The sequence below is a fragment of the Odocoileus virginianus genome, chromosome 1 (assembly GCF_023699985.2).
Source record: "Odocoileus virginianus isolate 20LAN1187 ecotype Illinois chromosome 1, Ovbor_1.2, whole genome shotgun sequence".
Taxonomy (NCBI): Eukaryota; Metazoa; Chordata; class Mammalia; order Artiodactyla; family Cervidae; genus Odocoileus; species Odocoileus virginianus.
In genome coordinates this window covers 85,827,109-85,850,615 of record NC_069674.1, presented here as the reverse complement: position 1 = coordinate 85,850,615, position 23,507 = coordinate 85,827,109, and the positions used below count along the sequence as shown (strand labels likewise).

Sequence of the window (23,507 nt, the reverse complement as noted above, 5' to 3'; positions counted from 1 at the left end):
TTCTTTCCACTGATCACTGAGGAAGGCTTTCTTATCTCTCCTTGCTAGTTTTTGGAACTCTGCATTCAAATGGGTATATCTTTCCTTTTCTCCTTTGCTTTTCGCTTCTCTTCTTTTCACAGCTATTTGTAAGGCCTCCTCAGACAGCCGTTTTGCTTTGTTCATATCTTTTTCCTGGGGATGGTCTTGATCCCTGTCTCCTGTAAATGTCACATACCTCCATCCATAGTTCATCAGCTTCCTGCCTAGCTCAGTCTGGAAATCATCTGCCTGCAATGCAGGGAATGTAAGTTAAATCCCTGGGTTGGGAAGATCCCCTGGAGAAGGAAATGGCAACCCACTCCAGTATTCTTGCCTGGAGAATCCCATGGACAGAGGAGCCTGGTGGGCTACAGTCCATGAGATCACAAGATTCGGACACGACTTATCACTATCTTTCCCATATCTCAGACTATAAATAATTGACTAGATTATGATACATGTCCTCTACTTTTCTGAATGAAAAAGGAAGTAAAATCCTGGATTGTTGTTTGTGAATTATTTTAAGAGTTTGTTTAGTCTCATCAAGCAGTAGAATATTAAGATGCTTACATAAACTATTTTTTCCCGTTAAAAATTTACCTTTTAAGAGCTCAAATTCAGGAAAAAATAAAGAACCTACGACATTTCATCCTGTAGGAGTATTTAGACTATTGTAATGACATGCTTATCATGTTATCTGAAAATTGACCAAGAGGGTTAGATTACAGACCTAGTCTCTCTTGTTCCTTGCCCTTTTCTCTTTCCTTTCTATTTTTATTTTATTTTTAAAATATCTTTGAGTTTCTTTCCTTTCCTTGAATCTTGAAAATACTTTATCTTGAGTTTTGTATATAATCTTTATTGGTTTAATGACTCCAGTGGAATTTCTAATTATATAAATATCCTCTAAATGCTGTGGGCATTGCTCTAGAGGAAGCTGTACACTATACTGACTAACTCAAGATAGCTGGTATTATTTTTCTAAATAATTTTTTTTTTATAATGGTACAGAGCAGGTCTTGAGAAGTGTTTCATGGTTGATCAAGGAGAGATTCAAAGAGATGGCTGAGGAAGTTGCCTCTTGCTGAGTCTGTCCTTCCATCATCCCAAAATGAAATTGTATGCATGAGCGTAACTGCTGCACTGAGGGGAGATAAAAATTTATAGAGAATCTTTAAATCATTCTAGGATAAGAAGGAATTATAAGGTCAACTTTCCCACCACCTGCCAATGCAATAATTTTTTTTTTTTGTAGGCTCAAAGCATATTTAAGAAAAGTGTTTTTTTTTTTTTTTAAGATCAAGACTTGCTTTATCAGTTCCCTTTTTTTATGTATTGACAATATAATGTGTCCACAGAAATAATGAAATTGAAATAGGAAAAAAAGCATAAATTTTAATATACTGGAGCACAAGCTATTAAGGAAATAATTTATTCCTGCAAATCATTGTGGATATAGTCCTATAGGTTCTTCAAGCCTCAAGTGGGTTACTTTCTTCCTGGACTCACTAGCAAGCCAGTCAGTGTGGTTCTAGTTAGAATCCCATAAATCTGCAATATAATTAATTGCATATCCTTTCAAGCTAGCAGTGAAAGGAGTAACACTGGCCAGGATTTTGATGTGTTGCCATATTCTGAAATCAGCATGATAGTATATGACACTGCTGAAAACATTAATTTAGAGGGTGGCTGGAAATTGCTGAAAATACTGAACTCCAACTAGTGAACCCAAACATTCTCCTCTTTTTTCTCCTCCTAGATCAGAGAAGTCTATGTAGTTAAAACTCACTCCTAAACTAATTCTCTATTTCAGGTATATATGCATTAAACCATATATTTGTCTAGCAAGCTCAACACTGTTTCTTCTAAGTCTGTAAATCATAAGTGTGAGGAAGTTGGATCATTGTGCTCTATAAGAAGCATATTCTTCAATAGTTGGTTTATTTTATTTGACTTTTATCTAGCCCTTGCTGGCATTATCCTGAATTTTGTGTGATGCATTTTGCATAAGGGTTCTATTTGGTCCATAGTGGTTGGTGTGATGAACTATTTGTCCTCTTCTAGATGGCATCCAGTTGCTTAAAACCTATAATGAGATGTCAGGTGAATTGCACTGATTGGCATTGATAGATGAGCTTGTTGAAATATTGCAGGGTTTCCTGTGGGGGCATAGAGGAAAATTGCTGTTTAGAGCTTTGGGTCTTCTAAGCATTGAAACTGTAATCACATAAACAGAACCACTTCTGCAGGTCCAAGGTGTCATCGTGAATTTTCTGGCTAATCCATCCATTCATCTCAATGGTCCAGAACTTGCGCTTCATGTCACTCTTTGCCTTTGTTCTGCACTTTGATCTTTCAAAATGTCTGTCAGAAGAAAAGTGTTTATATTGAATTATGTGTGGAAAGGGGTAGGGTGCATACTTCAGAAGCTTGGCATGAAATTTGCTAAATAAACCTTGCCAGTTGCTCTGCAGCAGCAATAATCGAGGCATGGATTTCAGTTTAACAATATGAAGGTATACATTTTTAACCTTCAAATACAACTTTAATGTGGATGTTCAGGTGCAGGAGATTTAATTTTATTTATTTATTCTGTAGAACATATCTAGCACCTTTATTAACTGGTAAAGTTAGTATTAAGAAGGAAGATTAATGAATTTTTTAAATAAAATTTTTTTCCTAAAATTCTGATGGAAGGAGTTACCTTCTTGCGTATATAGTTTATTTCATTGATTCCAGTTTTCTAATATAAGATAGTAAGCATACTTTAGTATCTATTTGTGTCTATTATATGTGTTAAAACACACTAGGAATTCTACACCAGAATCACAAACAAAATTAGGAACTAATTACATTGAATACAGGCACAAAAGCAGAATAAATGGGTGAATTATTCATTGTTATATACTTTCACAGCGATCCCTACTTTCTTCTCTCATAAATTTTTAATAACTATGGAATGAAAAGTTTTTTTCCCTCTTTATCGTGTATCATTGGTTTAAAGACTCTCAGTCCGTTTCTACTGACATGAAGCTAAGGTCAAGAAAATAAGTATTGGTTCCATTTCCCAGACTAACTTACCTTGTGATGAGCAAAACAATTCAGACATCTTTGACAGAGGTCATTTGTCTTTGCTTAATTTGGACACTGACATATTGGTGCTATTGTTACGAGATTCTTGAAGTAGGAGCAAAACTTATGTCAACTTTGGGAAACTTTTGAATTGAATCAGACCTTCCAGTGGCATTAATCTCCTTGAATCTGTTTTCTCACAGCAGGTAAGGCATTGAGCTCAGCCAGCCCAAGTGAATACTCCTTTAACAAATTCAGGTTTGGTCTTCTGTGAGGCTCAGGCAGTATTTCTGAAAGCTCTCCCGGTGATTCCAATATTCGAAAGATCTGAGAAACACTGGGCTAGGGAGATTCAACATAGTGGTTCCGACTGTGGGAAATCAGACTGTCCAGGAAGAATAGTCGCACAGAGCCCTAGCTTGCCTTGCTGATCGTACAAGAGAGCTTTTCAATCTTGAGACCCAGGACGGGCATGACACAGAAGTGGCTGAACCTACGGCAGGTTAGCTTATGAGGCAAGAGTAATTTTTTACTTTTTGCCTGGTCTGGATTTTAGCTCAAAATCACTTCAGAGGTTTTTTTTTTTTTTTTTTTTTTTTTTAATCCAAAACTTGTTTATTGGGATGGTCTCCCGTTCATCTTGATACAGGGTGCTTTTAGTGCTGCTTCCGTCTGAAGGAGCATCCTTCTGTAAGCCTTGCTTTTCCTCCTGTAGGCTGGCAGAGGACAGTAGAGCAGCCAACACACAAAACTACTGTTTGTGCATGGCTAAAGACAGTGGTAATTTTATAGCATCCTGGGCATTTTACATCCATGAAATAGGAACTGGGGCTCTGCACCAGGCGCTTCTTCTTGTGTTTCCTCTTCTCCTCTTCTGGAGAGGGATGAAGAAGATCCTTTGCGAGAGGCATGTTCTCGTGAGGAGGTCATCACCGCCGGAAAGACTTCAGAGGTTAAATAACCATTTTGATCCATTAAAGGGTTTGATTAGTATAGGCACCCTTCCCCATTCTTAGGGTCATTCTTAATTTGTTGAAAATATTTTTATAGAAGAGTAAAAGGGACAGAGCTATATATATTTCCTGCAGAATTTTAAATATGAGACCAACCTGGATTCAGAGCAGACCTAGTCTAACCCATGACTTACCAGCACTAGTAGAAAGTTTTTTCTGAAAGATTTTTCTTTTTTTTTTTTCCTGAACAGCTTCTGGCAGACTTGGTTTTGTTGGATGATATTGGTAGTTATGTTGGAAATGCCGTTAATGGCTAAATATTATGGACTATAAGACGGACAAGACATTTTGTACAAGTAGCCATATAACTAATCCAAAGCAGTGGATTTTAACAAACTAGAAATTTTATATCTACATAGTCATTTGTTTACTTTTCATTCAAAACATAAATAAACTGGAGCCAAAAGACTTGAGTTTTTTTGTTTATTTGTTTGTTTGTTTTTAGTCTGCGGTTGTAGCTGAGCTCTATTGAGCATTTTATTTTATTTTTTTTATAGTGACAAGAGGTGGGTATGTTTGTTTACTTATTTAAAATTATCATTCATACAAAGTCCATCTTATTTCAGAAAATTTTAATGAGGACCTATAGTGAATTTTTTCTAACATGAGAAAGATAATAAAAGTATCACTTAAGTGTGTCTCTCTCAGTTTATTCTTCTCACTTCTAAAATGGATATAATAACAGTTGTGAGGTTTTTATGATGCATGAATATGTATATTTGGAAAGTCATAATGTTTATATTAACTATTTGGTTGAGTTTTGAGTTCAAATAATTCAGAAATTCTGATGCGCTTTCCCTTCTTTGAAGATATTTTCCTACTATAATGGGATTCCATTGTTGGTTAGAGAGTCTGAGCTGGAAATGAGGTGTAAGTGCCACATTTGCAATGCTGCTTTCCCTGAAATCCAGGTGAAACTGATGCGGCTTTGAAAAGAACACACCAAAACCTGAACTCTTGAGGTAACCTTTCTTTAGTAATCATTTACATGTTCAGTTCTGCCTTGACATTTCATTTGTTTTAGAAAAAATACTATAACGTATTTTTTCTGGCATTTAAGACATGCTAACTATTAAAGAGAATAGAAGACTTATACTTGTGACCTTTTGAATTACTTTTTTGTGGCTGATACTTGATATTTTTAGAAATATGAAAAGCACTCTATAATTAGGTATTTGACCTGAGTACTTCTAAAAATAATGGCAAGTATTAAATTATTGGTGCTGTAAATTTTTTAGAAAATAAACATTATTGAAATCATAAAATAGAGTCAGATTGTGATTAATTCTGTTAGATATGTTTCTTTTAGTTTGAATGAATGTTTATTCAGTAATCTATACTCTGTGTATCTACCTCTACCCATCTATCTATATATTACATATATATATAATACACTAAATCACTATATATATTTATATAAAACTTGCCCCTGTAGCATATGCAGTAGGAGGCAGCAGTGCTCTAAAGAAAGAGGATGAGCATCAAAGTTAAATGGCCTGGTTTATCTGGTTTTGAGTTTTACTTTTCCTTGATTTATGTGTTGCCTTGAACAAGATCACTTAACCATTTAGAGTTTATTTTCCTCCTTTGTAAAATGAGTATGATAATACCTTCCAGGTAAGGTTGTTTGTGAGAATAAAGTAGACAGTTCATATAACCCACTTGTTACATAGTAGTCTCTTTTTCCTCTTAGTTGAGCCACCACATAGGTGGTGCAGATGGGACCCTGCATCTTGGCACCTGTCTAAGGGGTGAGTGGATGCTAAAATCCAGCCTGTCCTCCTTTTAATCAGCCTCAAACCCTGTGTGAAACTGTGTTCACACTAGCATGGACTGGTGGTCTGCCCCTTAGAGCCCTGAGATCAGCTTCTGATGTCCAGGTGTGAATCCTGCTTGGTTCTAACCAAGTAGATGACTCTAGTCATGTCACTTCAAAACGTATTCATTTCTTCAATATACAGAGAAGGCGTTAGTATCTGTCCTCTAATACTAATCCTGATGTCATTTTTTGAAGATGAAATAGCATAATGTCTATGAAAAAGTTAGAAAAGCAATGTTTTATGTGAATTCCTGTGTAGCACAGATTATTTTGTTTTTATGGAGAATAGGCAAGATCATATAAATGTTTTGATTGTTGACATGGAGAATTTTTCTTTAGTTAGGTGGGTAGTTTTTAAAAAGACTCTTCTAGGCCATAACTGCTGTCTGTGAAGATCAAGTCAGTATTGGGAATGAGCCTAAGAAGGAGGTGGTCTGAGAAGTTAAGCCCTGGAGGGAATGAGAAACATGAGAGGTCAACATGAGAGAAAACGTTTAGAGCACATAATACTGATGTTGCTTGGGCCAAAAGCCACTGTGAAGGAAGAGGTCCTCTGCTCAACTACAAGTTTTATCAAAATATAATACATTTAGTCTAGAAGTAGAATTAATTTCTCTTCTAAATATGATGTGAAATGTATACATTTGTAATAATTCTGTATCTGAGATATAAATATAAAAAATAAGACTGAACTTGCTTTTATGCCATAATGTTGATTCACTGGATAAATGCATATTTTCTCTCATCCTTCATATGCAGAATGCTTTGCTTCATCATCTTTGCCATATTGCACACTCTGGCACCCTAAACTGACACATATTTCCATTTTTACTATTAAATTATTAAACAAATTATTGTATGTTTCTATTGCTGTGGGATCCTAAGAATCATGAAATAATTCTGGCACCAGTTTGACAGTGGCTTCTGGTATTAACTGTAATGCTAATGTGACTGGTGATAGAAGCAAGATCTGATGCTATAAAGAGCAATATTGCATAGGAACCTGGAATATTAGGTCCATGAATCAAAGCAAATTAGAAGTGGTCAAACAGGAGATGGCAAGAGTGAACGTCGACATTCTAGGAATCAGCGAACTAAAATGGACTGGAATGGGTGAATTTAACTCAAGATGACCATTATATCTACTACTGTGGGTAAGAATCCCTTAGAAGAAATGGAGTAGCCATCATAGTCAACAAAGGAGCCCAAAATGCAATACTTGGATGCAGTCTCAAAAAAAAACAGAATATCTCTGTTCATTTCCAGGGCAAACCATTCAATATCACTGTAATCCAAGTCTGCATCCCAACCAGTAATGCTGAAGAAGCTGAAGTTGAACAGTTCTATGAAGACCTACAAGACTTTCTAGAGCTAACACCCAAAAAAGATGTCCTTTTCATTATAGGGAACTGGAATGCAAAAGTAACAGGTAAATTTGGCCTTGGACTACAGAATGAAGCAGGGCAAAGACTAATAGAGTTTTGCCAAGAGAATGCACTGTTCATAGCAAACACCCTCTTCCAACAACACAAAAGAGACTCTACAAATGGACATCACCAGATGGCCAACCGTGATATCAAATTGATTATGTTTGTTGCAGATAAAGATGGAGAAGCTCTATACAGTCAGCAAAAACAAGACTGGGAGCTGACTGTGGCTCAGATCATGAACTGCTTATTGCCAAATTCAGACTGAAATTGAAGAAAGTAGGGAAAACCACTAGACCATTCAAGTATGACTTAAATCAGATCCCTTACAATTATACAGTGGAAGTGAGAAGTAGATTGAAGGGGCTAGATCTCATAGACAGAATGCCTGAGGAACTATGGACAGAGGTTCGTGACATTGTAGAGGAGACAAGGATCAAGACCATCCCCAAGAAAAATAAATGCAAAAAACAAAATGGCTTTCTGAGGAGGCCTTACAAATAGCTGTGAAAAGAAGAGAAGCAAAAAGCAAAGGAGAAAAGGAAAGATATACCCATTTGAATGCAGAGTTCCAAAGAATAGCAAGGAGAGATAAGAAAGCCTTCCTCAGTGATCAGTGCAAAGAAATAGAGGAAAACAACACAATGGGAAAAGCTAGAGATCTCTTCAGGAAAGTTAGAGATATGAAGAGAATATTTCATGCAAAGATGGACTCAATAAGGACAGAATTGGTATGGACCTAACAGAAGCAAAAGATATTAAGAAGAGGTAGCAAGAAAACACAGAAGAACTATACCAAAAAGATCTTCAAGATCCAGATAATCAAGACGGTGTGATCACTCACCTAGAGCCAGACACCCTGGAATGTGAAGTCAAGTGGGCCTTAGGAAGCATCACTATGAACAAAGCTAGTGGAGGTGATGGAATTCCAGTTGAGCTATTTCAAATCCTAAAAAATGATGCTGTGAAAGTGCTGCATTCAACATGCCAGCAAGTTTGGAAAACCCAGCAGTGGCCACGGGACTGGAAAAGGTCAGTTTTCATTCCAATCCCAAAGAAAGGCAATGCCAAAGAATGCTCAAACTACCACACAGTTGCACTCATCTCATACGCTACTAAAGTAATGCTCAAATTTTTCCAAGCCAGGCTTCAGCAATACATGAACTGTGAACTTCCAGATGTTCAAACTGGTTTTAGAAAAGGCAGAGGAACCAGAGATCAAATTGCCAACATCCACTGAATCATCGAGAAAGCAAGAGAGTTTCAGAAAAACATCTGTTTTATTGACTATGCCAAAACGTTTGATTTTGTGGATCACAATAAACTGGAAAATTCTTCCAGAGATGGAAATACCAGACCACCTGACCTGCCTCTTGAGTAATCTGAATGCAGGTCAGTAAGCAACAGTTAGAACTGGACATGGACCAATGGACTGGTTCCAAATAGGAAAGGGACTACGTCAAGGCTGTATATTGTCACCATGCAGAGTACATCATGAGAAACGCTGGGCTGGATGAAGCACAGGCTGGAATCAGAATTGCTGCGAGAAATATCAATAACCTCAGATGTGCAGATGACACCACCCTTATGGCAGAAAATGAAGAAGAACTAAAGAGCTTCTTGATAAATTTGAAAGAGGAGAGTGAAAAAGTTGACTTAAAGCTCAGCATTCAGAAAATTAAGATCATAGCATCTTGTCCCATCACTTCATGGCGAATAGATGGGAAACAGTGGCTAATTTTATTTTTTTAGGCTCCAAAATCACTGCAGATGGTGATTGCAGCCATGAAATTAAAAGACGCTTGCTCCTTGGAAAAGTTATGGCTAAGCTGGACAGCATATTAAAAAGCAGAGACATTACTTTGCCAACAAAGGTCCATCTAGTCAAGGCTATGGTTTTTCCAGTAGTCATGTATGGATGTGAGAGTTGGACTATAAAGAAAGCCTAGTGCCAAAGAATTGATGCTTTTGAACTGTGGTGTTGTAGAAGACTCTCGAGAGTCCCTTGGACTGTAAGGAGATCCAACCAGTCCATCCTAAAGGAGATCAGTCCTGGGTGTTCATTGGAAGGACTGATGTTGAAGCTGAAGCTCCAATACTTTGGCCACCTGATGTGAAGAGCTGACTCAAAGACCCTGATGCTGGGAAAGATTGAAGTCAGGTGGAAAAGGGGATGACAGAGGATGAAATGGTTGGTTGGCATCACTGGCTCAATGGACATGAGTTTGAGTAAACTCCAGGAATTGGTGATGGACAGAGAAGCCTGGCGTGCTGCAGTCCATGGGGTCGCAAAGAGTCGGACTCGACTGAGCGACTAGTTTGAATTGAATGTATTGTTCCCTTTCCTTTGCTTGAATTAAGACCTATCAGAGATGCTGAGGCTAAGATCCAATCAATAGCCTGGAAACTTATTATGGGTCAACACTTTGTTTATCTCTAGCCCAGAATGCCTTCTTTATAGGCAGTGTAATTCATCAATAATGCTTTCCCTCTTTAAAAAATTGGTATCTTGGTTTGTTGGAGGTTTTCTTTACAATGAGAAATAGCTTTTACTTACCAGATGCTGCAGTTGTTTTACTTGTCTGTAATATTTATTAATTATATTCTTTATATTTTCTTCTTTTTTTCTTAAGTATGGAAAATATACTCAGTGTCCTGTCCAAAAATACACATTTTAATTGTTGAAGCTTAAGTATAGTAAAGATGATTTCTAATCTTAAATCAGAGTGCATGTGATTAAGGTGTTTAATTTGGAATTTAAATATTATCCTCCAGATTTCAGGTATATTATATTCTTTCAGTAAATCAGACAGGCTGTGGTTATATATTTGAACAGCTTCTGATCAGTCTTTTATGCTTCGTTCTCCAGGGATAATAATAATGTAATAATGGTTCATTGTTAAAGATGTCATTACATTTAAGCATTTTAAAATCTACAGTTATTCACATAAAGATAAGGATTTTGTTTTCTATCATTTCTCCTCTTGTTCTTCAGATTTAAAGTAGAAACTTCATACTTTAAATAGACATGGAAGTCTTTTAATTTTATGCATCGAAAAACAATTAGCTTTCATTCCGTAAAGTTAAAGGAGATATCAGATTACTCAGGAGGTAGAACAAACTAGTAAGTCTAGAGACTTGAAAAAACAGAGGGACATAAATAGTTAAATTAGGTGCCACTTTTTGTCTATTGAGCCCATTCTGATAGTTCCTCGGGACTGGCAAATATGACTGGATGATTTAATGCAGGTTTAGGAAAACATAAAAGGGATTATTAAGGTAGCTAGCAGGTGACAAGTCAAAGGGGTTTCAACTATATGAGTGTCAAACCAAATATAAATACCCTTTTTAGTTTAAACAAATGCCAGAGCTAAATTTCTAAGAGTAAATCATTTAGTGTGTAAATATATATTTATATATCTGTATATACATATTCTGTATTTATACTATATAATCATTTTGCATATGTTTAGAAAATTTATTTGCTTTATTTCATTGTTCCTCATATTACAGTATTTTTATAATAATGTTTTCATAATAATGCCATATAAAAATACATAGGAATGGATTATATTCATAATAATAATAGGGAGGAAAGGAGACAAACCATAAATAGTCAAATTTTAATTTTTTTCCCTGTGGATGTTTACCAGAATAAAGTGAATTATATATATATAGATGTGTGTGTGTGTGTGTGTGTGTGTGTGTGTATCCATATGTAATGTAGATGTATATTATTTATGCACATGTGTTTAGATGCACATAAATATGTTTATGTCAATGTATAGTCTGTTGTGGAGCAAGTATAAATTTTATAAACGCAGAACTCATATGAAAACAAAACAAGAGACTCAGATATATAGAACAGATTTGTGGACTCTGGGAGAAGGCGAGGGTGGGATGTTTCAAGAGAACAGCATCGAAACATGTATATTATCTAGGGTGAAACAGATCACCAGCCCAGGCTGGGTGCATGAGACAAGTGCTCGAGCCTGGTGCACTGGGAAGACCCAGAGGGATCGGGTGGAGAGGGAGGTGGGAGGAGGGACCGGAATGGGGAACACATGTAAATCCAGGGCTAATTCATTTCAATGTATGACAAAAACTACTGTAATGATGTAAAGTAATTAGCCTCCAACTAATAAAAATAAATGAAAAAAAAAAGAACACAAAACAAAATGCTTTCGCTTCAATATATCTGAGCAATTCAAGCAATATAGCAGATAGCAAAGAGACCTTATTTTTATTAAATGACATCTGTATTATTTTTAGTAGGACAAACTATGAATAGCCTTCCCTTAATTCAATTTTATCTAAAGCTGTAGTTGGTTATTTGAACTATGGGCACATTAGTTTTATTCAAATACCAAAGTAAAACCAAAGATTGTTTTTGGAAAAATTTAAATCTAAAAATCATTATTCTTACCACACATAGGGATCTATATTTTTATTTGAGGTATAGTTACTGAAATTTATAACTTCATAAAATCATAAATGACTTCTCTTTTTCATAATATTTTTGAAAATCACCGCTCAGAAATTTGATTCTCTTAATAATAGAAGATACACTTAAGGGAAAGAATATAAGAGCTATGTTGTTTTTAGTATGTCATCGATCAGTTTATATTGATTCTTAGAGAAGTATAGATTGAAATTGTCACTGTATTATCTTCTGTTAGTAGTTGCTGTTTATTTCATAATATTTCTTTCACTAAGGGAAACATGTACATTTGCTAATGTAGCTGGAAGATCCCAAAGTCATATATACTGGAGAAATAACTGTTCCGTCTTGCAACAAGAAACCTGTTTATTTTGTAAACATCTTCTTAAGGAAATCAATACTAGCTTTTCATGGATCCTTGAACAAATGGCACTCTCCTAGCTCTAAATGGCCTTCTGTTCTGTATCAGAAGTTGAACTGAATTAGGTAAGGAATTGAATACCCCACCAGTTATGTTTTGTTGAACTCTCATTCTCTCTCCCTCTCTCTCTCTCACACACACACATAACACATACATACACACACATCTAAAGTCACAATCAATTTAGAAATTTTAAGATTAGCCTTAAGTATGCCTCCCTTTTCTGTCTTTAGTTTCAGGATCTGTCACAAGGTTACTGATTCTTTTTCAATAATTTTTCTCTTACTTTGCTGGAAGATTGTTGCATTTTCTGCTTTGTTGTTGCGGCTTTGAGGCTCATAGTGCATTATTGATGAATAATTAGAGCGTCTCTGTTTCCTGACTCTCACCTGTGGCTTTTTGGACAGGTCTAAGGGATCTATGTCTATTCCATATAGACTTTGGATAGTGGAGAGGACTGGTTTGAGCTACCTGGACACCCTTGGGCTTCCATTTTGTGACTGACTCTTGTGCTGTGCTATGCTTACTTGCTCAGTCATATCTGACTCTTCACGACCCAGTGGACTGTGGCCAACCAGACTCCTTTGTCCATAAGATTCTCCAGGCAAGAATACTGGAGTGGGTTTCCATTCCCTTCTCCCGAACTCTTCTCCAAGAAAGTCACCAAAAAGTAGGAGTGATATCTTTCATGCTTTTCGCTACCTGGAGTGAAATGAGTGAAGTTACTCATTTTTATTGCTCTCAAACCAGTTGAGTTCCTAAAATAAAATATTTGACCCCTAGGTAAAATGAGACATATAATTATGCCAATTAATATAAATGCATCATATTTCCACTTAAAAAAACAAAGAGGCTCTCTCAGATTAGGTTTAAAAATAGCCTGTTTCCTAAAGGCCTAAACAAAATGACACAATAAGTTTAAAATCAAATAATAGGTTAAAATATGTAAGCCAAGTGTAAATTGGGAAAATGATACAGTAACTCATAGAATATAACCCAAAAGCATTAAATAAGAAAAAATGGACTTGTTTTACATAATTTAAAGAAATATCCACAGTGAAAACATAATTGTGACACTTTATAAACTAAAAATACAAAGAGCAACAAATTAAATTGCACTGATTAAGTTGCAGTATTGCAGTTTGATGATTTAGAAAGGCTAGGGAGAGACCAAAATGCTGGTTATTGTAAGTTTGCTAAGGGTTCCTGATTAAACAGAAGAGAGTTGGCTGAACAGAGAGGAGGGATGCAACAGATTACTACCTGGTTTTTCCTTTGCTGCAGACGCTGTTGTCCTTGCTTCTTCTGGAGCAGATGCAGTTCTCGCAGAGACCATGGGGAGACTGAATTCTTGCTATGCTGGACTCTGTTTAGGGCTTCCATGATAGCTCAGATGGTACAGAATCTGCCTGCAATGCCGGAAACACTGGTTTGAGTCCTTGGTAGGGAAAATCTGCTGGAGAAGGGATAGGCTACCCACTCGAGTATTTTGGCCTGGAGAATTCCATGGACTGTATAGTCCATGGGTTTGCAAAGGATCAGACATGACTGAGTGACTTTCACTTTCACTTTGGACTCTTTGCATATGGGCTTACATCAATGTTCCAGAAGAACACACACTAACACTCCATAAGTGCCTCTAAAGAGTCGGACACGACTGAGCGACTAAACTGAACTGAACTGATAGGGACTTCTGGTTCTTTAAAAAGGGCATTGTTTGCAAAGCTGCATCCTCATCTGGGGAGGGGGAAAGAACACCTAGTGTCTTAGGGTCCCCCTAAATATATTTAATTCCAGCTCTCTGGAGTTCTAAAAAACTATCTCTTCATATTTATAAAGTCAAAACTTTTGAAAAAGAATATCAGTTGTGTTGGAAACACAGTGATTCTGGGTTTCTGACAAATGTTTTAGGGAAAAGCTTGAAGGATGAAATTAATGTGGTTGAATAAATATTTCAAGTGAGACAGAGCACAGTTTACATTATCTTAACACAAAGCAATAAAGTAGAAATTAAAATTAAGGTTTAAATAAAAATAAAAAATACTGGACAAATAAAAAGAAAACTTCTAAATTTGGATCCATTTTTTGGATCAAAAGGGAAATCAAAAGTGTACTTGCAATGAAGAAAATAGTGGCAATGATGAGGTCATGTGTCAAAATGTTGGGATGGGATAAAACTACAATTAATAGGCACATTTCATACCTGTGCTTAACAAGTAAGAAAGACTTAAACTACAGACTAAGTACTAAAATTTAGATAAATAATGCTATGAGAAAAATGTGAAGGAAATTATTTTCAAAATAAAATGTTGATTAGAGACAAATATGATAGACAAGTTGGAGAATGCATTTTAGGAAAAATTCATCCCAATATTATGTATCTCATTTCAGGATTTGGGTACATTTAATACTAGAAAATATTTTCATGTTTTATGTGCTTTTAGGTTGCTTGTTTCATTGTATTTTGACTCTGGTTTATGGACTCTAATATAGTTTGTGAAAATATTTAATGGTTTTTTGTTAAAAGACATTAAACTTATTTTTATACAAATTTTATACAGACTTGTGGATCACTGAGGTTAAATACAAATTTGTATTTGAGTGATGTTTTTCTGGGTAGAATCAATATTAACATCTCAAGGTGGTCTGGAAATCCCTTCTCCCCCAAATTGTTTTCACTGAAACAGTAAATCATTTTGGTAGTCCAAAGGAGAAAACTTACATGGTAATCTTTCAGGAAATTTCTGAAATAGAGTCCATGTTAATTCTCTATTAAAACAAACAAACAAAGTAGAAAAAATTTAGTTAGTTATGGAAAGATGCTTTCTTAACAGTAACAAGTTATTCCCAAGCCGATATTTAAGCATCAGTCCTACATAATAGAGAGCTACCACTGAGATTCTTGGTAAACAAGAATAAAATATCTCCCTCCATCATGGTATTCATAAGGTTCTAGTCTCTGTATTAAATCAGGAATCAAAGTTTTGAGATATAACTCTTAGAAATATGAAGGAGACATTGCTGTTATTTTTGAAAGATTATTTTATTTCAAAAAACAGATTCATTCACCAAATATTTATTGAACCTTTGCTCTGTGGCAAGCACCGTTCTAGGCACTGGAGAGCAAGTTGTGCCCAGAACATGCAGGGTCCCCTCCAACGGAACATATAGTTTAGAGTGGGTAAGTGGAGGATGGTCGTAACAAAGGAAACATGTGAATGTGACATTCGTCTGTAATAATAAATCTTAAAGACCAGCCATAAATAGTCTGGTTAAGAAGGAGCATAAAAGGGCACCTGGGCTACAAGATGTTAAAATATATAATAAAACCACAGGGAAATTGAGCTGGAAAATGCAGAAACCAATGAATTAGTACAAGGGTGGTACATTTGTGACACTGTTACCACCTCCTCCCATCTTCCTTACCATGGTAATCATTCATGTGAGTTACCTGGGTGCCTTCCCTGCTGAGTTGTAGCCTTTGTCTCAGAATACTCCAGGCAGGCACTGTTAGGTTATCAAAGTTGGTACATGGGTTAAAACATATCGGTACCCTGTATAGGTATGTGACAAAAGTGGCATTTAAATTAGTAAACAAGGGAAGGATTATTTCAGAAATAATCCTGGAAAAACTGGCTATGTCTTTGGAAAGAATATTTAGGACTTTACTTCAAATTATAAAAATAAATTGAAGATGGATCAAAGGATTGTATGTTAAAAAAGAAAGCAGGAAAGAGTTTGACGATATTTATCTAACATCAAAGTAATGTAGATCATCTTAGCATGAAAGCAAAGAAATCAATAAAATAAAGGATGGATAGATGAAAGTAATCCAAAAGTTTCATTTCTGTAAGTCTTAAAAGTACTGTTTACAAAACATACTTGGAATGTTTTACCATATTTTGTAAAATACTTTGAAAATTAGTTTATATACTCAAACCACATACATGCTGAATAGATTAGATTGAAACATGGCAAAATATTTTCAGCCATTCATTTAAGGTAACAAAATTATGGATAGTTTTATTTTTGAAAATTTCTGCAGAAAGTATGTTAACCTAGGAAAAAAGTATCAAATTTGTGAAGGGTAATGTAGGAAATTATTATTTTAAGATATCTAATATTCAAAAATTTTTACATACATCATTTCTGAATTCCCTTAACAACCTCTGTTAGTATGTAATAACATTCCACTTTTAAGCTTCAGGGATTTGAGGTTCAGTGAGATTAAATGCCCCAAGGTAACTCAGGTAGAAAAAGACATAGTTACAGTCTGAAGTAAATTTGTATCTGATCCCATAAGCCATCACCCAGCGTCAGTTATGGATCTTTGTTCTGCTTGGTATCAAAATTAGAAGGAAGAAAAGATCAAGTTGAAATTCAGATGTCATCTTTTTCAACAGCAGAAAGGTGATTGTTTTATCCGACTTTCATTTAGTCCTGCAAGGGGATGTAAAGTAGATGCTTGTGGATTATGGATTATGGTATGTAGATGGTAGTAGTAGATTATGGTAGTAGGTGCTTATGGATTATGTTAGGCTTTTGGACATGAAATATCACAATTGGGTAAAATGTGAGTTCTTTCTGTTCTTGTCTACTATTTACAGATAAAAGTCTATGCTTAAAGATGGGGTTTCTCTGGTGGCTCAGCTGGTGACCTGGGTTTGACCCCTGGGTTGGGAAGCTCCCCTCGGAGAAGGGCATTGCAACCCACTCCAGTATTCTTGCCTGGAGAATTCCACGGACAGAGGAGTCTGGCGGGCTACAGTCCGTGGGGTCACAAAGAGCCGGACACAACAGAGCGACTTTCACTTTCGTGCTTGAAGATGATCCTTCAATTCTTCATTTTCTGTCTCATGATCTTGTACTTGAGTGCTTGTGGTTGCAAGAGTGTTAATACTGAAAAAGAAAAGATTTACTTCCTTATTACAGATATCCTGGAGTCTAATTCTTTGTTGTGGTAACCTTGCTGTGAAAAGCAGCAAAGGGATGCAATCAAATGTATGCATTACAGCTCCAAGAGAGAAATAAGGACTTTCAAATGAAGAAATATTATATATAGTTAATTTTATTAGACAGATGTATCTTCAGTAAACCTTTCTTCTCTCAGCATTCATACTTCTCAAAACCCATCATTTTCTTTCTGGAAAAAAATAAGTGAACATATTTATCTTATGCTAGTGAATGTAGCCAGTTTACAACTTGAGTCTAGGATATGTGTTAGTCTACTAACATAATTTTGCATAGATTTTGGTATATATGCAAAATAATTTTGTGTATGTCATGATTGATGTGTTTTATTGTTTTCTAGGCTGAGTTTGGGGTCTTTTCTCTGCTTCTTCTGTTGACAGGAACATTATTTGAGAAACATCTAACCAGATATTACAAATTTCAGATTGATTTTAAAAAAAGATCATGATTATATATAAGATACTGTTTTTCCAGAACTATTGCTGATGGTAGTTTTCTTCTAAACTGGCTTTAGAAAACATTTCTAAACAGCATGATTGGGACCACTGTGTTTTGCAGCCTCCCAGCCTTCACAAACAAGCAGAATGCACTGAAGCTTCTGATCCTTTTATTTTTCGTTCCAGTTTATAACATTGCAGCCATTATTGACATTCTTGAAGAGCTGCAGGAAAGAATTCCCCAGCACAGAGCCTTTTGCTAAGCTCTTTCGTCCTTCCAAATTTTTAGTAGCTTCTTCACTGCTTGTCAAAAAATGTCGCAGTCCTTGTAGCCTAAGGCTACCTTTAAGGTCTTTTTATTATTTAATGTGCCCTTTGTTCCAGCAAAATTGTACTGTTCAATATTAAGCTGATGAGATGTACTCATTTTCTAGTGCCTTTGGTCATCATGGTTTTGATTTACTCGTATATTTTCTTTCTCCATTTCTCTTTGGTGAAATCCTACTTGCCTTTGTGGTCTAGCTTAAGCTCATCGCGAACCCTCCTCTCATTTCCAGTTCTCAGTCCCCATTCGTGGCTTATTTGTACCTCTGATACCATATGCGATGTGCACACTCTTTGTAAAGTTCTCTTTCTGGTCCAGGTAAGCTTGTGGCAGCCTGATGCGCTGCACCCTGGGCACCTGCATCGAATATCTGCAGTTCTCTCACTTCTTTCTCTTTTTCATTTCATAAGATAATTCCTCCTTCCTTACCTTATTTGGTTTCTATTTTCCGTTCGCACTGGTTTTACATCTTTAAGTGGGACTTTATGTTCATTGGAAATGTCATTTTGTAAATTTTGATTTTGAAATATCCTCTCCAGGACAGGTTGTGGCCCTGTGCATGACACTTATCCCTTTTGAGCCCAGAAGGACCTTGAGACCAAACCATAACTTGAGACCGAGGTAGCTCTCACCTTGAATCTGCCTTGCGCTTGGCGCCATCTATGAGAGCAGGGAAATTAAACACATACAGAAATATCCCATGTAGCACTGCAGTGTTTGAGGCGGTTACCCAGACCCTTTTGTGGAGCTTCTTGAGGACAAATGGAAAGTGCCCCATCCTAATGAAGTCCTAGATGAAAGGGAGAGTGTTCAGTCTCTTTAGCTTCAAGCAATCTGTTCCCACTCCTGCTCAGTCCCTAGGGTGAAGAATCTCTAGACTTCCTTCTTTAGCCTTTTAGCTCCTTTACTGAGTTCTACTCCTGGAATTTAGTTCTAGTCTCTGGAGACACACCACGTGGTCAAATCCATTCTCTGCTTTTGGCAGAGATATCCCCCTTGGGTCCTCTTCATTTAGGTCTCTCTCTCTCTCTCTCCATTGTCCTCCCTTCCCCCAACCCAGCAGCCTTCAGTCTTTTTATGTCTCTGTACCCTTCTCGTGTCTGGTCTTTTATGGAGATTGCAAGTCTCAGATCTGTCTCTGCAGAGAGATAAGGAGCGATGACCTTCAGCTTCTGAGGACAGAAAGAGACCTTAAGAGGAAGAGTATCTTCTATTCAAGAGTGCCTGTCTCTACCTTTTTTTTGGAAAAAAGCTCCCTTTTTGTAACCTTCCCCTTTTCTATGTTTCAGCATGGGTGAGGGGCTCAAGGGGAAGCCTGCCCTGTGACATGGTTTCTGTTCACAACTAGTCTTGCTGTGTTCCTGTTTATACTGCCAGCTGGTACCCAGTGAAAAGTCTTGTACATAGAAGGTGCTCAATTAAATGCTGGATTCATAATCTTGTCCGTTTTTTTTTTAATTCCCACATCTTATTCTCTCCTTCTATTATAGAATCTGACTATAATTAAACTCCTCACAAAAGTGTCTGTGTTGTATTTCTCAGTCAGAAGCTTGCAGAGAATATTTTAAACAGTTGTCGTGTGGGCTTTTCCTGAAATGCCATGTCACTCCAAAAGTGATACTCTGCTATTTTGACTAATCATAGAAAATGAGGAAGGAGGTAGGCTGAACAGAGAGAAATTCCAACTGAGATTAGTACTAGCCAAATCAGTGATATAGGAACATTGCTTCTCTTCAGAATTTTAGAAATAACTAAGGCAGTATGAGTTTTTAAAAATCTTTTCTTATCAGTGGCAAAAGTGATGAAATGATACTAATGGTAGTCAGTATAATGACAAATTATTGAAAAAAAGCATCTCTTGTCTTGGCATTTTTGATACTAATTCCAATAATGTGATGTAGTTATATGCTTTGTTAGGGATTTTGTGTATATCAGTAAAATAAATTATATCAACTCATTATTTGAAAAAATAGTGTGTTTGAAATTAGGTTACAGGGGAAAAAGGAGAAAAAACTTTCCACCCACATTGGATTGTAATAACTCAGTGATTTTCTGTACTTTAAAAGGTTACTGAAATTTTAGTTAAATTCTGGTAATAATATTTTTAATTATACCTAGGATGTCTGGGAGTTCATCTTGGCCAAAAGAGAAGAGTCTGTTTCTCTTAACCAACTTAACCATGTGGGATTGTTTTATGAAAACAGTATAAATGTTCTGACAAAAAACACCCTGGTATGTTGGCCTATGTGGCTAAGATAATCAAATGATGTAACACCCCAAATTGTCCCCAGCACATTTTATTTCTCTTCTTGGAAGCCCCTGCCACAATCATCTGGAAAGTTCTCCCTGTTCATGAGCCTCCATGAACACATCTAAAGTGGGTAGTGGGACACCTCCTCAGTGTCAGGGCTGCATAACTTTACCAGCCCATTATTGTAAGGTCAGAGTTCCAGCATTGTTTGTTTCATACAGCTTCTGAGGATAGACGAGAAATGAAGGAAGAAAAGTAGTTGTTAACTAGTTTCAGAATGCCTTGTAGAAATTCAGATAGATGCTTCATTTACCAGAGGCTCCTAGTTTTATTTAACAGTTATCTCAGAAATATAATCAACTCTTGATATATTGCTTCCAGTCAGTTTCATGACCACTCTCAACATTTTTCTAAACATAGTTCTTAGCTCTGCTTTTTTTCCTTTCCTTTCATCTTCAGTGCTTCTTTCTCAATTCGATAGTGGCCATCCTGAATCCACCTGAAACACAGGCTGGGGGAAGTGGCAGGGGTGACACTCAATTCAGTTCAGTTCAGCCTCTCAGTCATGTCCGACACTTCATGACCCCATGGACTGCAGCACACCAGGCCTCCCTGTCCATCACCAACTCCCGGAGTTTACTCAAACTCATGTCCATTGAGTCGGTGATGCCATCCAACCATCTCATTCTCTGTCATCCCCTTCTCCTCCCGCCTTCAATCTTTCCCAGCATCAGGGTCTTTTCAAATGAGTCAGTTCTTTGCATTACTAGCTACAGTCTTATTTTTGTCACAGAGTTAAGTATTTTTGTTTAATTGGATATTTTTAATGGATTTTTTGTTTAAAGCCTTTTATAGTTAATTTATTTTTTGCTCTTTGGGGATAAGAAGCAGTCTTATTTTTCAGTCCGATAAAGTCCAACATTTCTGAACTCTTTTCTTCCTTTCATTTCTATCCCCAAACTTAAGTTTTGGCTGTGCTTATCTCTTCCTTGTCGTATCTTGCATTAAGCAGCAGGGAACAGTAATACACACTGATATCATGGCCTTTTGCAGCTTCTTCCCTCAGAACTGCAGGTTCACTAGGCACTTGGATTGCCTTTTGAGAAAATTGCAGGCTTCAGTCTTACTAAGTATTTCCTGAGTGGCATAAATCACCAGTTTTCCAGTTGTTATATCTGTTTTCTTGCTACTTGATTCTGACCACTAAGTCAATCTTAAATTTTGGGCCTCTATTGTAGTCCCATTCCATTTCAAATGGTCAATTTCTCTCTTAAGCTAGGCTGGGTGTGGTAACAGAGAGACCCCAAAATGTCAGTGATTTTTTGCATTATGATTTTATTTCTCATGTGTTACATCAGAGTCCTTGGGTTGTAGTTTTAGGGTTATACATCAGTACATCTTTCCTCTCCTATGGACCCATAGAGATGGTAGTTTTGAAATCTTCCACACCTAGCTTTCAGTGTTGCTCAGGCACTGGGAAAGAGACAGCATCTGGAGGACACCTCTGGGTCATTCTGTAGATGCTGGATTTGGAGTGACACAGGTCACTTCTGTTCACATTCCATTAGAGAGAATATTGTTCATGTTCATGTGCCTGCACAGGAGTCTAGGGATGTGTATCTTAGAAAGAGAGAGGCTTTGAACAATTAGCTGGTAGTCTCTGCCACAAGATGGTGGGGAAATTTTTAAATGTGTCAAAGATATGTGTAAGAAAAAAGAATATGACTACCTGAACGGCAGTTGGACCTGTGACTAGATGATAAAGGACCAGATGGTAAAAAGGAACTGTGAACTAATGACTACTATCATGTGATATTCTGAAAGGTATAAGCATTCTGACTTTTTTTTTAATCTAGCAAAGAAGAGTGTGGTTAATAAAAGTTAGTCTCTACAGCTGTATGTGTTAAAGAGTGTGTGACTTCCTGAGCATATAATATTTTATTTATTTTGGCATTTTGTGAATATGACTAACGTTCTCTACACACATCAATTAGTGCACTTGTTTTGAAAATAAGATATTTTTAGATCTCAATTGTGCTTGCCCCTGGAGAAAGAGACAGCACTATACCCCCACACACAAACACGCACACACGATTGAGAAGGGAGTTGGAAGGTGAGGCAAGCATGAGAACAAAAAAATTTGTTCAGAGTTAAATCTCTGACTTTCTTGGCTTTTGGGGAGGAAAGAATATAGCTGTATTTAAAACTAATTCTTAAATAATGATGAGATGATGTTCGTGCGGCTCTTGGCAGCCGACTACTCCCTGAAATAAGCTGATAGAACTGGAGAGGATGTTTTGGTGCCAGCCCTTAGGCTTTTGTAAAATTTTATCTTTGATCCTAGTGGGTCAGCAAGTTCTGTTTCTCACAGGAACCACCAGTTCATAGAAACTCTGTAGGGTTACTTTGTTCTTGAATGTTTGATTTTATTCTTGCTTTCTGCTCTTTTTTTCTGTCACCACCTAGAGTAGGCAACTTGGTATATCGTTTCTGAATTCCTGTAGTAGTTTTGTACTGGCAGTTAATGTGTCTCCACTTCAGTATATTCTGTACCCTTTCCTTTCCCGCTCATAAAAGCTGAAATTACTGTACATTTTCCATAGGTTACGTTTCAGGATTTCTGACTATTTGTTGCAAGGCCTGGCCTGGAAACCAGAGCTCAGCTGTGGCTTCAGGTTCATGGCAGTCAGCTGCATGACCATGGAGAAGTCATGGAGACACTTAGGAGACTCTAAGTGTCACCAGCTGCTCTGTGAAGCAATGACTGACTGTCTTTTAGTCAAAGAAGTTAGGAAAACATTGTGTACCATCTTTTTCTTAGCAATATGAGATTATATGATACTCTTTTTTTAAGGGTTCTAAGTTCTGCCACAAAGCGACCTGTTTACCTGGATTTAACCCTGCACTGTTTGACCATCAGATGCTTTTATTCACACATCACTTACTAATACTTCAAGAAAATAGCATTCCCCAGCAGACATTGTAGTGAACTAGACTTGATGGTGTTAAGGACCTTCCAAAAATCTCTCCACTTTGTAAAATGAGAGGACCAGTAGTTTTTATCTTATAGACTTATTTTCAGAGTTATATGAGTTTATCCAAGTTAATTTTCAGAGCCAAGCCCGGTATGAAGTAAAACGTTTGTAAATGTTGCCTATTATTTATTATTGATTACTGTCTTCTCCATGTAGCTTTTCCTTTCCCATACTTTTAGCTTTACTTACATATTTTCCCTTACATTAAATGATTTTCTCATAATACCTCTCCTGGATGAGAGATAAAATGTAGAATTGGTGAATATTAGAATTA

General features: G+C 36.6%; 2 protein-coding genes across 13 annotated transcripts in view; one reads left to right on the top strand and one right to left on the bottom strand.

Annotated features, from left to right (window-relative positions):
- HDAC9 (histone deacetylase 9) overlaps positions 1-23,507 on the top strand; it is a 972,671-nt gene that overhangs the window by 302,371 nt on the left and 646,793 nt on the right. The gene's annotated exons all lie outside the window — the stretch shown is intronic.
- On the bottom strand, positions 3,669-4,032 carry LOC110142324 (small ribosomal subunit protein eS27-like). Its single transcript, XM_020901463.2, has one exon. It carries the CDS (start codon positions 4,002-4,004, stop codon positions 3,750-3,752), a length of 255 nt encoding a protein of 84 aa, XP_020757122.1. The 5' UTR covers positions 4,005-4,032; the 3' UTR covers positions 3,669-3,749.

What these genes read in the sequence shown, in the direction of transcription:
- LOC110142324 (XM_020901463.2), bottom strand. Translation starts at nt 4,004, where the DNA reads ATGCCTCTCGCAAAGGATCTTCTTCATCCCTCTCCAGAAGAGGAGAAG.